The sequence below is a fragment of the Phyllopteryx taeniolatus genome, chromosome 10 (assembly GCF_024500385.1).
Source record: "Phyllopteryx taeniolatus isolate TA_2022b chromosome 10, UOR_Ptae_1.2, whole genome shotgun sequence".
NCBI classification, from domain to species: Eukaryota; Metazoa; Chordata; class Actinopteri; order Syngnathiformes; family Syngnathidae; genus Phyllopteryx; species Phyllopteryx taeniolatus.
The window spans coordinates 25,965,148-25,981,495 of NC_084511.1; the positions used below are offsets into that span (position 1 = coordinate 25,965,148).

The 16,348-nt window shown below is 40.6% G+C and overlaps 1 protein-coding gene across 12 annotated transcripts in view; it reads right to left on the reverse strand.

Annotated features, from left to right (window-relative positions):
- Positions 1 to 16,348, reverse strand: part of prom1a (prominin 1a) — a 53,514-nt gene that overhangs the window by 33,507 nt on the left and 3,659 nt on the right. For 10 of the 12 annotated variants that reach the window (XM_061787837.1, XM_061787839.1, XM_061787838.1 and 7 more), the window contains exons 2-4: positions 6,543 to 6,601; positions 6,202 to 6,228; positions 3,576 to 3,781 (exon numbers count right to left, since the gene is read on the reverse strand). In XM_061787837.1, coding sequence (XP_061643821.1) covers positions 3,576 to 3,781; positions 6,202 to 6,228; positions 6,543 to 6,601 — 292 coding nt within the window. The remainder of the gene's footprint in view (positions 1 to 3,575; positions 3,782 to 6,201; positions 6,229 to 6,542; positions 6,602 to 16,348) is intronic. The other 2 variants (XM_061787841.1, XM_061787843.1) reach the window with 1 other exon arrangement.

The window sequence follows — 16,348 nt, forward strand, 5'->3', positions numbered from 1 at the left end:
ACTGGATGGAGCTCTCAACATTCACTTTCAGATTTTATTTCATAGTATGCAATTTCAATTTGATAAAGTTTTTCATGTGTTCACAACGATGGCATTTGTTGGTAATAATTAATAAATATTAGTATGATGATGATGGCAACTATTATGAATAATTCAATGGTCTGTTATTTCAAGGGCAATGAAAAGGTCATGAAATAAATGAACAATAGGTATAAAATGCAACGTATTCGTTTATATAATTCCTAAATGCAGTCATAATTTCTTATACCTACAGTGGTCTTTTTTTGCATGTTTGTCACACTTAAATGTTTTTGCCATCATCAAACAAATTTAAATATTAGTCAATGATAACAAGTAAACACAAAATGCAGTTTTTAAATTAAGGTTTTTATTACAAAGGGAGACAAAAATCCAAACCTACATGGCTGTGTGTGAAAAAATAAAATAAAAATAAGAAATGAGGAAGGGGGCAAACACTTTTTCACACCACTGTACGTATAAAATGTACATTTAAAAATACATTTATTTTAGTGAGTTATTCAAATGAAAAAAGGTATTAATGGATTTTTATTAATTTAATTTATAAAAAATAATGTATTTGAATTTTCAATTCTAATAATCCCGAGGCCTTTTTCCATAGACATTTTTTTTTATTTTTATTTTTTTTTTTAGAGCAGGTCAACGGGGAGCCCATTCCACAGGACCACCACAACCGATCCACCCATCCGGGAACTGCTCATCCAGGAGCGCGCGAACCTCACGTAAATAATGCGCTGGGGCGTCATCTTGTTGCGAAATTACTTGCTGCATGTTAGCTACATCTTATAGTACGGAGACACGGAATACGACGTAGGCCCAATGCTTAAAAAAAAAGCATCAAGAAAAAGTCATTTTGATCTTACTGTTACCAAATAGTAGCCCCCACAATTTCTTTGTTCTTGTTTTCCAAAAATGCTGAAATATAGTATAATATAATATAGGCAACTATGCTATTAGGCTAACGATACACAATACGATATGATTCCCATCATTGAAAAGCACAAACAGGAAACTGGATGCTTTTGAGTGAATGGCTGAGCCCTGGCAGAGGTCTGTGCTCCACTGTTCCACCCCCGCCGCCGCCCCAGCTCCCTTTTCCCGCTGTCATCTCTCATTCCTTTATATTTTCCTCTCTGCGACTATTTTCTGCCTACGCTTGGGCCCCTCGCGGGCGTCGTTTAGTGGATTTCAACGCCTCCTGTTTGTCAACTGATTGTGGCGTGAGTCACTGGAAGATGTTTGTCCGTGCGGAAGCTCAGGTGACCCCTCCTCTGCCATGCTAATATCTTCTTTAATTAAATTACGAATTATTGCGATGACGCAGCGTGTCTTCTATCGCACAAAGCTGTCGCCATGCCAGATTGTGAGCGCGCCATATTTAAGGGTAACGAGGGGAGCCGCTTTGTTTGGCGGCGAATGAAGTCGACTGCGTTCGCCCCCAGAGCGGCGCAAACAGCGCTCTTTTAAATACGCCAGCCTGCGCGCGTCTGCGAAATTATCAGAACCCGGTCTAACCACCCGGAGACATTTTACAGATCCAACCTAAATGCCTCAATCATTTATATTCTGCTTTTTTTCATTCTCATATTCAACATTTCTTCCAATAATAATTAATTCCCCGGCATTTCAGTTACTTTCTAATTCATATTCATGTTATTACAAGGAAGCTTCCCTCCTTAGGTGACATGAAAATAATAATAATGGGAGCAATGTTGTAGTTTGGTAGCGTTCATCGTGGATTACTAAAGGGTCCAAGCGAGGCATTTAAATGGCTTTGAGAGTGGGCGGGTGGTGTCGACATTATTATTAATTAGACCCCCGTAGGATTAGCGCGGCGGGGGTTTTGCCGAGCTCGTCATGTTGCGACCGTTTGCGCTAATGGTGTTAGACAGCCCGCGACGAAAATAGAGCGTGGAAATGCACGCTGGGTAACGACATGAGACAAGTTGTCTTTTGATGCACTCGCAAAAAATAACAACAACACTGACTTCATCACGGTTCATTCGTTCGCATTTCTTAATAGTAATTTCTCTACTTTTTGCATACATAGTAAGATTTCCTCTAAAAACGTAGCTATTAATTAGAAACCGGTACATGCACGAAAACGTCAGCTCATGTTGCTGTTCATAAATCGACGTGTTAGGGATAAGGCTACACGCCTCAAGAGGCTAACTAGCTCGTAGAATTCCATTAACGCTAAATTCAGTTTATGCTCAATTGTGGACCCTTTTGGAATGGTTTAGCACCAGAAAATGCATGTTCATATATTCTTGGTGCGAAACCATTCCAAAATGTGCACACAAACCCATATGGACACACATTTTCTGGTGTTAAACTATTCTAAAATATTCACCCGTATACTGTATATAAGGCGTATGGATATAGTAATAATGACAGTAGGGATGCACCGAATTTTCAGCCATCAAAAATGTTTCTCCGAAAATGCCCCAAAAGTTCCTTTTTGCTTTCAGACCGAAATACGATGGTCACGGAAATAAAATGGCCGTTGTTATGACGCAAGCAAAAACCGCAGCTCGTGCGCAGTTGTGTAAACTGTATTGTAAAAAAATTAAAACGGCAGGTCCACATTGAACAATTGCCCAACCTCCCTGCTTTCCGCTGTATGTATCGGGGAATGCTTGTTGCATGCTATTTAGCGCCGCCTCAGCTACCATACGAGCTAAAGCTAAAGCGGCTACCTACAACGGCGAGCCGCAGAGGCGTGGGAGCATCTGCCCGTGAGATGTGTCCTACAGCAGTTCCTCGTGAGTGTGCTCATTTTGTATTTGTTTGTTTGACCGTCCCGTATCGGTGACGACGGCTCTCCTTGCCCACATGCGAGGGCATTACAGTTTTCTTTATTGCTCCATTTTTCTCCCCCAAAAAATTCATTACCAAGAGATGGCTCGTAACTCTAAAAAGTTAGACATCTCTACACATTGCTATTATAATCTGGTGAGTGTGTGTCAGTGGGAAAAGAAAGTGTTGCCATGGCGATGCAGCAGGAGTGTATTTACATTGACGAGGGCTGACTTTCCTCCGTGAGTGGAAGGCGTCTGACTTATTGGAAATTTCAAAGCACGACGAGCAGACACCAGGGAGCGTCGTTACTTATTAAATCTCCCCAGCGACCAGAGCAGACGCTGGAGTGAAATGAGGACCAAAATCAACCTCATGGCGCTTTCTTCTTCTTACAGTCATTCACACTTGACTTTTACAAAATTGATGCTTTCGCTGCAGGAACACTTTGGATCAAGTGAGATCCAGATAGAACCAGAAACACCCGGAGAGAGATGGAAGAGCTTGTAAAAGTGCATCACAAAATGTCTACTGTATGTGCAAATAAGGTCATTTTGGGAATGTTTTAGCACCCAAAAAATGCAGCGCTATGTATGTCTGTGGACACTTTGGAATGGTTTAGTGCCAGAAAATACAGTTAGCCATAAAAACATGTTGCTTGTGTGTGTACAAATCGTACTTTGTATGTTAGTTTGCAGCGGTGCACTATTTTTGTGTCACGTAAGCAGCAGACTCACGTGACGACCAGCGAGGTGGAGAAGAGCAACGTTCCCAGCAAGCCTCGTCGACAGTCGGCATTCTTCCTCTGCCGCTGGTGCATCTCCCCGCCGCAGTTGTCGCAGCAGCGGCACAGGCAGAAGAAGAGGCCCACCACGGGCACCAGGACGGCGAACAGGACACCCACGGCGGCGCACACCAGGAAGCCCACCTCGTAGTAGATCGCCTGGGGGGGGGGGGGGGGCGGAGGGAGGGATGACAGTCGGGGGTTACCGTTTAGGGCATACAAGAAGAATGGTTTTGCTCCAGAAAATACACAGACATTTATATTTAGGAATATTTATGGAATGGTTTAGTGGCTCAAATTCCATAGGCATGTTTGTTCATGTGCAAATATGGACCAGAAATGTATCTACGGTGTAGACATTTTACGATTCAGCATAAAATAATCCCTATGCAGAAATGTTAGTGTGCAGTTTGGAGTGGTTTAGCGCCTGAAAATGCATATGCATTCATGTATAGATGCAAACGTGGATATTTTGCAATCATTTAGCACTATAAAATGCTAATCCAAATGTGTTCATAGACAAGTGTAGACATTCTGGAGAGGTTCATGACCAGAAATGAATAACCATATGTGTTTATGCATTGATATGGTCATTTTGGGAATGGTTAAGTACTAGAAAATACATACATACTGTATATACAGTATGTTAACATCTCAGGGTAGTTATTTTGGAATGCTTTAGTACCATAAAATGCATATCCAGATATGTTTATGGGCACATGCGGACACTTTGGATTGATTTACTGCCTGAAAATGCATATTTATATGTTTATAGGGAAATATGGACATATGAATATATTTAAAATGGTTTCTCAAGTGTAGACATTTTCGAATGGTTTAGCACCACAAACCACTACGTGTCTATTTGTATATGTTTACGGGAAAATATTGATATTTCGGAATGGTGAAATGCCAGAAAAATAATATCCATTTGTGTTTTGTGTGCGAGTAAGGAAGAAAACGAGGGACGATGTAGATAGAGAAAAGTTAGAGGCCACGAGACAAATGCGATGTTGAATTAATTAACGGCGTCTCTATTGTGAGTACAAATGGGATTAGTGTACACGACAGAGTGTCAAAAATCTGCTGAAACTGTTAAAAAAAAAAATAAAAAAAAAGTCTAATAACGAACCGTCCTGCGGCGTTATTAAATATGATCAATGCCATAGAAAGCACATTATTGTTGGCGCACGCCTCACAGATCAGCGCATGTATCCCTGCGGCGCTGCCGCATCACTAACGAAGGAGGAAAGACGGAAATTTTGATGAAAGGCTCGACTTCCAGCTGAGCAAACGCAGAGAAAGTCCAAGGCCCAAAAATGATAAAAAGAAATAAAGTAAAACACGGACTGTGTTCAAAATCTTGTTGTCATGGGCTGAGTTGTCATACATGATAACAACAAAAATGTGTTGTCCCCCCCCCCCCCCACCCATCATTCTTGAATTGGCCTGCAGCTCATACTATTTTTGGACGATCACTTTGTTTTGGCGAGAGCCCGAAGGAAGAATGTGACCTTCCGCAAAGATGAGGTGGCGGCGTGTCGCTGTTAAGACGTTCAAAATCACCCAAACAGCCGCCAGAGCGTCCTCGGGCAGAGGGAAAGTTGCAGCTTCGTGCTTGGAAAGAACTCGTGCTAAATTCGACTGCACTTTGTTAGATTTTAGAATGGTTTAGCACTGTTAAAAAAGCATTTCAATATGTGTTTATGCACAAATGTGGGCATTCATGAAGGGTTTCAATAAAGTATGTGTTTATGAGCAAATCTGGACATTTCTGAAATTGTTTTGGACCTAAAATATATATCCATATATATTTATACACAAGGACTAATATTTTGGAATGATTCTGCACCAGACAATGTGTGTCCATACTGTATGTGTTTATGTGCAAAGTGTATATATGTGGAAATTGGACATTTCTGGAATTATCCAGCACCAGAAAATATCATAACCATATATGTTTATGCAAAAATGTGAACATTTTGAAATAATTCATTACCAGACAATACAGATAAATATATATCGATGCGCAAAATTGGACATTTCTGGAATGTTTTGGCACCAGAAAAGCATATCAATATATGTTTATACAAGGGTGGAGGTCTTCAATGGTTGAGCTCTCGAAAACGCACAACCATAGTTGTGCATACTGCAAATGTGGACATTTTAGAGCACTTTAGGACCCACCCACCCCAAAAAAGAATATTCATACGTCTTTATGTACACGGCTAGACCTTTTTAGTGTCAAATGTTACATAGCTCGTATCATTTAGAATGTTAAAAAAGAAGGAAAGGTATGAAGTGTATAAATCACCTGTGCAGTTAATGAAGGTTATGTGGCATGCGTTACAATATTCCCTATGGGAATAATTTGAGATTTCGCTACAGGTATATTTGAAATAGTAAAAGGACAACATTATTCCGTACGGGATGCTAAAAAGCTCTAAAACAGGCGTAACATGTTTGCTTACAGGGATGAAAAGCAAAACCATGCATTTTATGGTTAAAGACGTCAATGAAAAAGGGAGTGCGTGTCTCATGAGAAGCGGTGTTGTTTGCTTTGGAATTTTAGACTTTACCTGCAGGCTCAGCACTATGTTCTCTGGCTGAAGGAGATATCAGATGGTTTCATATGAAGAAGAAGAAGAAGAAGGAGGAGGAGGAGATGCATGCAGAAGACAGAAGCAATAAAACACAAGCGTCAAAGAAAGCGCAGGAACAAAAACAAAACATAAAACTAAAGAGGAAATAATAATTAAAAAAATACAAAAACAAAACAAGATAAATACAGCATGCACACAGATAAAGAAACTTCTCGGGATTTCTATAATGGGTCTTGATGAAAAATTGCCATGGCAATCAACATGGAATTAGCCTCGGAAATCATAAATGTTTACTCCTTTTAAATTCATCCACTCACCTTCTGATATTCAGTCTGAAGAGCTCCAAACTTGTCCTTGGCCAGTCTGATAAGAAGATCTGCAAGACATTGTGAAAAGTAACATTAACTTCAATTAAGTGAATTCAAAAGTAAATGATTCGCTAAATGTCCAGATTGTCCATTTTCCAGTGCTAAACCATTCCCGAAAGTCGCGCCTTCTCTAGGAACACACAAGGCCATTTATTTTGTGTTGCTAAACCATTGCAAAATGTCCCACCTTGTACATACACATACATGGATATGCATTTCTGGTGCTTAACTATACCAGAATTGTCCACATTTGCACAAACGTTTTTCAGGTGCTAAACCATCCCAAAATGTTTACATTTGCACACAAAAACATATTGATATGCATTTTCTGGTGTTAAACTATTCCAAAGAGTTCCTTCTTGTCTACACTATAGACAATGCACGTATTTTCGGGTGCTAAATCTTTCCAAAAATGTCCACAACTATAAATTGTATAAACACACATTTTCCGTTGACTCGAAATAATCCACAGTGTCCCAAAAAAAAGTTTGACATACAACAACACATGCATATGCACAATGTAGACATTTCATACGATTACATACAATTTAAGCGAGAATTCCTTGCCTGTTAAAATTGATAACTGCTACCTTGCTTACTGGGAATGATCAGAACAATAGAAATAATCATCAGATTCAAAAATAAACAAATAGAAAATCCAAAGCGCACAGAGAAACACACATGTGACGTGAGAGTTGAAAAGTGGCGTTGTCAGCCAAAATCTTCCCCTCGTGTTAAAAACTGACAGGGTCAAAGATTGTAATGAATTCCTTTCGATCCTGTTGACATACTGCTTACTTCAACATTCCCCCCTGCCTCAAAAAAAAAAAAACAACTATATATATATATATATATATTTGTGGATTCAACTCAAACTAGGCCATTTGAACCGTAACATGACTTCAGTTGCTGTAACTGCAACTTTACCAACTTTGTGGTTTACTTGTAGCTGTTGTGTTGATTTCTATTGTGCTTGAGGCAGTTATCATGAATAATTGGTGAGAGGAGCGATCGCATTCATCATAACGCAACAGAAAAGTAGGAGTGCTGCTTGTCTGCTTTGCAGTAAGTGAACACCTGATGTTTCTCCCAGCAAGCAATGTTTGGGAAAAGGTCAGTGTGTCCTAATTCACAGTTCTTGTGCGAGTTTGTATGGCTTTTGTCAACGTCTATTGTGTGTTTGAGGTCAGGTGTAAAAGGATCAGGGCTCTCGGAAGGAAAGCAAAAAAAAAAAAGGGGAAACCGCATAAAGGACAGCGATCATCTTTGAGGCTTTTGTACGGGGGCTTTCCCCTCCATTGACGCCGCAATCCCACTGTGCCCTGTGTTCTGTAAATTGAAGGCACCCAAATAATATAATTTAAAAACTAAAATCGCTTTTCAATGGGCTGTCTTTTGGATCTCATGTAGACTGAAAGCTGAAACTGGGTTTCTTTTATCGCCTCAGCTGTTTTTTTTCTTTGCTGCCAGGAAGAAGTTGCTTTCTGCCACCTTTCCTCCTGTGCTTGATTATAGCTGAATGCAGCAGGAAAAATAAGTACACCATGGTGCCCTGAGGTTGCCCTCACTCACCACTGTACCATTTGTGGCACAGTTGAGTGGCGCTCTTTGGTGGCACGCCGTTTCTCACACTGCTACATTTTCATAGACAAAGCCAAAGGTTTGATAGGCATGGTTAAGGCCTACTTCCCCAATATTTATGTGGCTACATCATTAGAAACCACAGTACTTATCATTTACCTTCCTAATTTAGTTTTTTTTAATTGCTAAATATTCTAAACGTTCGCACTGAATGAGGCAAGCGTTCATTTATGAAGTCCGCACCGGCTACTTGGAATTCACTTCAGAGCACTTCGAAACTGAAGAAACTAGTTTCTCTTGCAACTTTCAAAAACATTGCGAGCATCTTCATATCGCTCCTGCTCTTTTTTGTAATTGACAGTCCTGTTTATTTATTCCTCCTGACTACCATGCATTTTTGTTTTGGCCTATTTAATTACTGTGTGAATGTTGTCTGTTTTAATTGTGGACATTTTGTGTTTTTAAGCTGCTGTCTTGGCCAGGCTTCCCTTGAAAAAGATATGGTTTTGTCTGTTAAATAAAGGTTTTAAAAAAAAAAAAAACTCCCCAGAAAATAGTAATATTTTTTAACAATACCAAGTTCTTATTATTACTATTAAATAAATAAATACATAAATGAATAAACAAACAAATAAAAACACAAATAATGTAATTTCCCATCAGGATAAAATTGAGCTAAAAAAAATATATATATACAAATATATATATATATACAAATAAATACTCATCTAAAGTAACAATACAATGTTGAACTAGCTTTTTAGCAAAAATAACAAAAAAATGAGATAAAAATATAACCAATACAATCTGGAGTGGTGGGCAGAGTGAATGAATCTAATAATCCCAAAATAGCTTCTAAAAAAAATAATAATAGTAATAATAATAACCCAGGCGGCACGGTGGAGACTTATATATATATAAATATATATAAAGTTATTTCGAGATTTAAAAAAAAAAAACATTCATAACAATTACTGAAAGAAATACAAATAAAATACAAATAAAGAAAATATATTACTAACTGTCTTACTACCTTTGTTATAACAAAATAAAAACAAATTAAAGAAATACAGAATTTATAAGCAATATAGTAATAGTAATAACTGACATGACAACATGTATTTTGGATTAATATAAGTATTTAATTTTTATTATTTTTATTGGTTTGAATAATATTTTAATCACCATCAATACCATCCCCATCATCATCAGTAGTAAAAATAGTAGTATTAGGAGTAATACTTTTATCATAGTAAAAAAAAGATGTACGTGTGTGTATATTTTCTGACAACATGCATGACCAGTTGGTACAGTAGCCAGCTACTATTTTATTAATATGTCCGCCTATAGAAGCTCTGCGACGGGCTCAGCTCAAACATAAAATTTGCATAGCGGCACTCAAAGTGCTGAACGCGGCTCGCCGGTGTCAGGACTGGAGCTTATCCTCTCGTCTGATGAGTCGCTCGGGATAAGCACTGAGGAGCTAAAAGGCTGAAAGTGTTAAAAAAATAAATAAATAAAAATTGGGAAGACAGAAGGAAGCAAAAAAAAAAAAAAAAAAAAAAAAAAAAAACGTCTGTGTCGTAAATGGAAATGTGTCGACAGGCTGACAAGGATGGCGGCTGAAGAAAAGCAGAAGTGAGACGTAAAAACGACATGAATGAATGAATGGATGGATGGATGCACAAGGAAAGAAGAAAAACTAATCAAGTTGCTCTAAATGCCACCAGACTCTAATATCAGCCCGCTTGCTAAGCTCCATGCTAACAGGCTTACTGAACAAAGTAGGGGAGAAAATAAATATGGAATATGTAAGCCAGGCCGGGACACGCTGGCACGCCGCTAAACTTCATTCAGCCTTGCGCCGCTCGTAAGACGACAAAGCAAAAAGCCACTCGGGGATTTTGCCTGTGACGTTATCTCTGTGAATTTGATGTTTGGAGTCGCAATCCACGTGGAATTGGACTGCGGGAAGGGAACTTCGCTTGGCACGAACCGGGAAGTTTGCTGAAATTTAAAGCTAAAGCTAAAATTTTCACATTCTGAAAGACATTTTAAAAAAAGTAACCACTTGAAGGCAAGCAAGATTAGTTGATGATTCGGCACGTTTTGCAGTCGGTATGAAACAATAAACCCGAGTTGAAATGGGTTGATATGGTGTCAGAAGTGGGATCTCAAGCAGTGGCACGTCATGTCGGAAGACTGCTCAATTTACTGTTTATTTTTCACCTAATAGACTTGCGAGCAAATCTGATTTGGGGTTATTAAATTTTTGTGATAAATGGTGTTAGAAGTGGGATCACAAGCAGGTGAGGTCTTCCAAGTTTGGGGCTGGCTACCACAGCAAACAGCAGGGATCTTTAGCAGAATGATCAAGCTACAGGTTATTCAACTCAAAAGACCCAGGTTCAGACCTGTGTTGAGTTTACACAATATCCATGCAAAACTGTGTCAGAAGTGGGATCACAAGCAGTGGCATGCCAGGTTAAAAGCCGGCTAGCTTGCTCCATGTACTGTTTTTTTTTTTTTTTTTTTCACCGAATAGACAATCAATCATACAAATCTAAACATTTGAGGGTATTCAACTTCAGCGACAAATGGTGTCAGAAGTGGGACCACCAACATTTAGGCCCAGCTGGAAACTCGCGACCCCCACAAAAACAGCCTGGCTATTTGGCTGCATGATGAAGTAACAGGTTTTTCGACCCAGGTTTAAATGGGGGTTGAGTTTACCCAACGTCCAAGCAAAACGGTGTCAGAAGTGGGATCATTCACTGTGAGTCCAGCTGTGGCGTGCCCAGTTGTGTGCCGTGTGGGTGTGTTTCAATATTCCTATCTGCTTCTTGAGCACAGTGTAAAATTAACACCTCTGCACAAGGGCAGGACTGTTACCATAGAATCTATTACTATGGCGAGAGAATCTGCCTTTACTCCACACAAGGGCACACGAAATTTCCTGCCTACACACGTGCGTGATTGGCAGGTTCACCAGATGCGTCCTTCTGCCCGTGCAACAACATAAAATAAAAAAAAAATTAAAAAAATGTGCTCACATGCGCGGCTGCTTGTGCGCTCGACTGACCGCATGAGCATCTGGGGGGAAAAGGGGGGGAAAAAAAGAGAAAAAGACGGCATGTTTTTAACATGACAGCCTCCCCCTCGAGTGGGAATCACATTGATGGGTAGCGCGCGTACACATACACACGGAGATGAGCTTCCGTCGCGTCGGCTAACCTCAAACGGGATGAAAACGACATAGTGAGCCTGAATGTGACATGGGTGTGAGGTGACACATAGTAGTTGCTCGGAGTCACCGCTTGCCATGATGTAACATTACGCAGCAACGCAGCTTTGAATGAACCCGCGTGCCTCAATGAACCAAAAGTCACGAGGTTGAAATTTGACAAAACAGTGAAGGTTGAAATTTGACAAACAGTGTCAGAAGTGGGATCACAAGCACTGAGGTCATCCGTGACACGCCCAGTTTGGAAACTGGCTACCGAGCTCTTGGGTCGGTCATTGTACAGGGTTTTGTAACCCATTGGACCCATGTTCATAATACATTATAGATTAAATCTAAACCTGTATTTGAATTCAGGAATCTAGGTTTGCTCACACTTCTGACACTGTCTTCCACAAATTTTGAGTACCACGGTCAGGGTATCTAAGTTTATAGTATGCAACTTTTATGAAAAAAGTAGCGTCAAAAAAGTGGGAACGCCTCACAATGCCAGGGCTAGATTTCACCGTGCACCAATTTGCACGAAACTTTCCCGCTCGTCGGCCAGAGTTCCTGATGCCACGTGGTTAGCGTGTCCTAAAAGGAAGCGGTTTTGGCGGAGGAGACGAGTCAGGACGTTTAGCATCGCGAGTCCGCTTGCGCAAGCGGAAGGGAGACGCTGCGCCCGCCAACCAAGCGGAACAAAGGAACCGGGGAACGCATGACTTGCCATCCCCGCTCGCCTCGGCCGCCTCGCTTCTCTTCCGATGACCCGAATACGACGTCACCACCCTCAACCCTGATGAGACGCGGCCTCGGAAGCACCCGGAGGAAGCCGACATCCGATTTTTCCGCCGTTTTGAATGGGTCCTTTAATTGAGTCGTCCTTTGCTAGCCTTCCTACATTTTTTTGTCACGTCGAGCTCAAACTTCTTAATGTCATGCTTGGTCCGATGTCTATTTGTTTGCTATTTACATACAGTACTTGTCCATAAGTATTGAAAGACGCCTCTTGACAACTAGCGTGGTAACTAGTGGTATTCATACTTCACCCAGAGAGATAACGATACGACACTTTGCAATATCGATAGCTAAGGCTGGTTTATCGATACTGTACCCTGAGAAAAATAACGTGAGAATATCGAACGATGGTGCGACGTATGACATTCGGGGGGTTAATTTACCCTTCACTCCTCAGCGTCTTTTTCACTTACGATGTCTCACGCTGCGACATTGGAACACAAAAAGCAATATTATGCAGCACTTTAATTCCCTGCTGGCAGCTCCGCTCTTGTGAACCGAGTTCAAAATAGCCGTTGGCGACAGCACGTTGTAACTGGTGAAATGGATCCCAATCTGGGGATTAGACATGCAGACTGTCTCATGTTTAGATCGACCACAAGGTCACGGAACATGCAACAAAAACGATTGAACACAAAGTACACTAACTCTGTGTTTCCCAACCTTTGAGCCAAGGCGCATTTTAACATTAGAAAAAAAACCTCATGGGTAACCACCAAACAAAAATGTCACAATAAATATAAAGCATTCCCTAATCTCAAGCAATAGTCATTTTTCCCACAGAGCAGAGAGAATATACACTATGCCTGTGAGTATTGTTTGTATGTGTTGCTACACCGTGTGTTAAAGTAGCAGTTGTTGGAATGCTTATAATTACTGTAACATCTATGCTAATTACCATTAGCGCATCTATAGCATTTTGTATAATGTTAGCATTAAGATAGCGGACGTTCGTTAGACAACATTATCCTCTTTGGTTGAATACTTTGATGTTTAAACATACAATGTTTAATTTGCTTTTATGTGCCAGCTTTACAGTAAACTTCAACTTGGAGTGAGAAACCTCTTTAAGCAAGCACGCTTCGCCTCTTATTTGGAGAACTGTGTGAGCAGGAGTTTGAGAACAGACACTAAAGGAAAAATGTATTCACGTTCTTCACTAAGTTGAAGCGTTTTAATAAGTTTAAATGTGTTTAAAGGGTCAGAGAGAGGTAAACGTTACTGTAATATAAATCGTGTGCGATACTGCAAGATTTGTATCGATACGATACCAAGTAAATATCTGAGCAGTATCGCCGATATATATACACACATATATGTACACCAGATGATCTCTGACGGATTTAGTGGTTGTGAATCACTGCACTAACTTATGAGGACAAATGGCAAAAGTAGCATCTTGTTTGGAGGCCCCGTGGGAAGGCGCAATCAGACCGTCGAAAAGGTCAGCGCTCCCTGTGCCGTAACAGCGCAGCACTCCGACGCCGCTTGTTTTGACTGATTGCGCCTCATCGTGGGAGTTTGTCTGACAGAACGCAGCTAGAAATGTCAACGCACGCTCGTCTGATTGCTGGAAGTTGCTCATCTCTGTTCCGATAAAAGGTCGCTTTGGCGTTTGCTATTTGGAGATAAACGATAGCTTTGGTTATATGCGCCATACGGACAAAAGCATTCAAACGTCTGCCAATTGCGTCCATAATAGAATGCTTGGGAAAGTACCAAATTATATTTGTGGTATACAAAAATCGTTAGCCTAATAGCATAGTTGCCTAAGTCATAATTTAACGTTTTTGGAAAACAAGAAAAAACACTTCAAATTTGTTTTTTTTCTTTTTAGTAGATGAAAGCTGAAAAATGGTATGCAATATTTATATGTTTTGTGTACAACAGTCATAAACGCTGTTGGTGCGCTCCAGGCTACGGGGCAGCAATCCAGTCAAACAGAATGCCTTAATAAGAGCATCAACGCCAGCCCGATTCCTCAGTCTCTCTCTGGGTATGTGAACATCGTTTGCCTTATAAAAGTGAAGGAAAAAAAAAACAAAAAAAATGTTGATGAATTATTGCTTGACGACTTGAAATAATTAGAGCGTGTTGCTCAGAGTTGAATCACAGCGAACACAGCTAAAGACAAACTGCTTCGACTTTGTTTCATGACTAAACTCTGCAGGGGACCAACCAGGACACTTGTGTTATGATACTGCACTATGGGAGCTGACGAGATGATTTGTCACAATACCAATACCTGATGGTGATGTACCAATATTGTACTGTTTCAAGATCAATTACTGGTGTATCAATATTTTACACAAAGATAATGGTGTGTCACAATATCGATATCAATCGATAATATTGGTAGTGCCAAGCGACAACTTACTGAACAAGCTGACACCGTACCGGTGATCTCGCTGCCTCATTAGCTTACTAGCCAGCTAGCTTGTTAGCTCAGGCACATAGGTTTCACAGTTATCTTTCCCTGAAGCGTCTCCGTTGTGAGGGCCTACACGGGGTGCGGCTGTGGCGAGTTGGACGGCCCCAAGACTGGTGCTCTCGACCGCAGGCGGCTACTCTAGCTCGTGTGGGGCATGGAGCCGTTCGGTTCCCCGCTGCCTCGCTATGCGTGGCACACAACACAGACACTGTAGCTCAAATAATACATAAACATAACACATAAGTTATCAGTAAGGAAGTAGCAATTTTGCAGAAAAGCTACTGCATGCAATAAGGGCGCTTGGTACTAATATAGTGCGGGAGGGACGACTCATGTCAGAGGCCTGCTTGCGTCATCTGGCCTCGTTTTAGCCCTGCCCAAAAAAAAATCTGGTCAACTTAGAAAGTGAAAAAGAATTTTAGCACAATAGCTCAGCAATTCAGTACTTAATTGGTCTCAGTATTTGCACGTTTTCAGGAAAAAAAACAAACACGAAATTGACTTTACTGGGTCTTGAAGCAAAAACTGAAAAAAAGCGGCCATTGGTGAGTCATTAGCCATTAAAAATACATCTTGACTACATGCATACATTATATGCGTGTTTTCCAACTTGTGTTTCTTTCCCATTGTTTGTATTTTGCTCAGGGTGTATAGTCACCACTGGCAATTTTCTTCAGCCAGAGCAGCCGTGAGAGAATTCAAGATCAACGAATTCATGGTTCGCAAGTGGAGGAAGCAGGAAAACGAGCTTCGCCAAGTCAAGAAGACGAACCTGAGTTTTCGCGGAAAAAAAAGAAAAACAAAATGCGGAAACAAGGCGAGGTGGCCCGTGTTGGAAGACCAACTCGAGCAATGGATTCATGAGCAAAGAATAAATCGGGGCTTGCCATTATTCCGGGAGGCTTGACGAACCGCTGGACATCGGTGTAAACAGGGCGTTCAAAGTGAAGTTGCGAACACAGCTTTACCAAGACTAGGAGGCGGTATTGATGTAGTATTGATGCTGCTCACAAAATTAATGATATGTCGTAATATAAATATCAAATACTGTTCTGCCGAAACTGTATTCTGAGCGATAACAGCATGATGCACACGGATATTGGAAACTGGTTTATCGATATTGTAGCTTGAGAGATAATGATACCGCATATTGCGAGAATGATATCTAATGCCGGTGTATCCATACCTTGAGAGATAAGTATGTACAAATTGATACAGTATCAGTGCTTCACATGTCTGGGCTGATCTGGAGTCAGTTCATGTGCAGAATGAATGAGCTGCTTCCTGATGATGTTGGACAGAACTGCCTGGGGAAACGTGGAGAGGGATGAAGGCACCACTAAATATTTGAGCTTAGTCACTCAAACACACTCACAATGGAACAGCGGCCACACTATTCAAACACTGAAGCAGCAAGCGAACAACAACAACTAGTCCTACTAGTACATGACATGAGTGGTCATTTGTAACACAAAACCACAAGCAGCCATTGTGTGCAGCCACAAAGTGTTGAGTGGCTTCCCGCGGCTGCGCCCATTAGCAAACACATGGATTTTTCAAAACCTACGACAGAAAATGTCAGGTTTTGTTGATGATGATGATGATGATGAAATGATTATTACTGTCTGAGACATAAATTTAAAAAAAAAAAAGTACTTTTTTTTTTTTTTTGTTAAATGTGAAGATACTGTATTCAGCGATATTAATATCTATTAGTGGTGT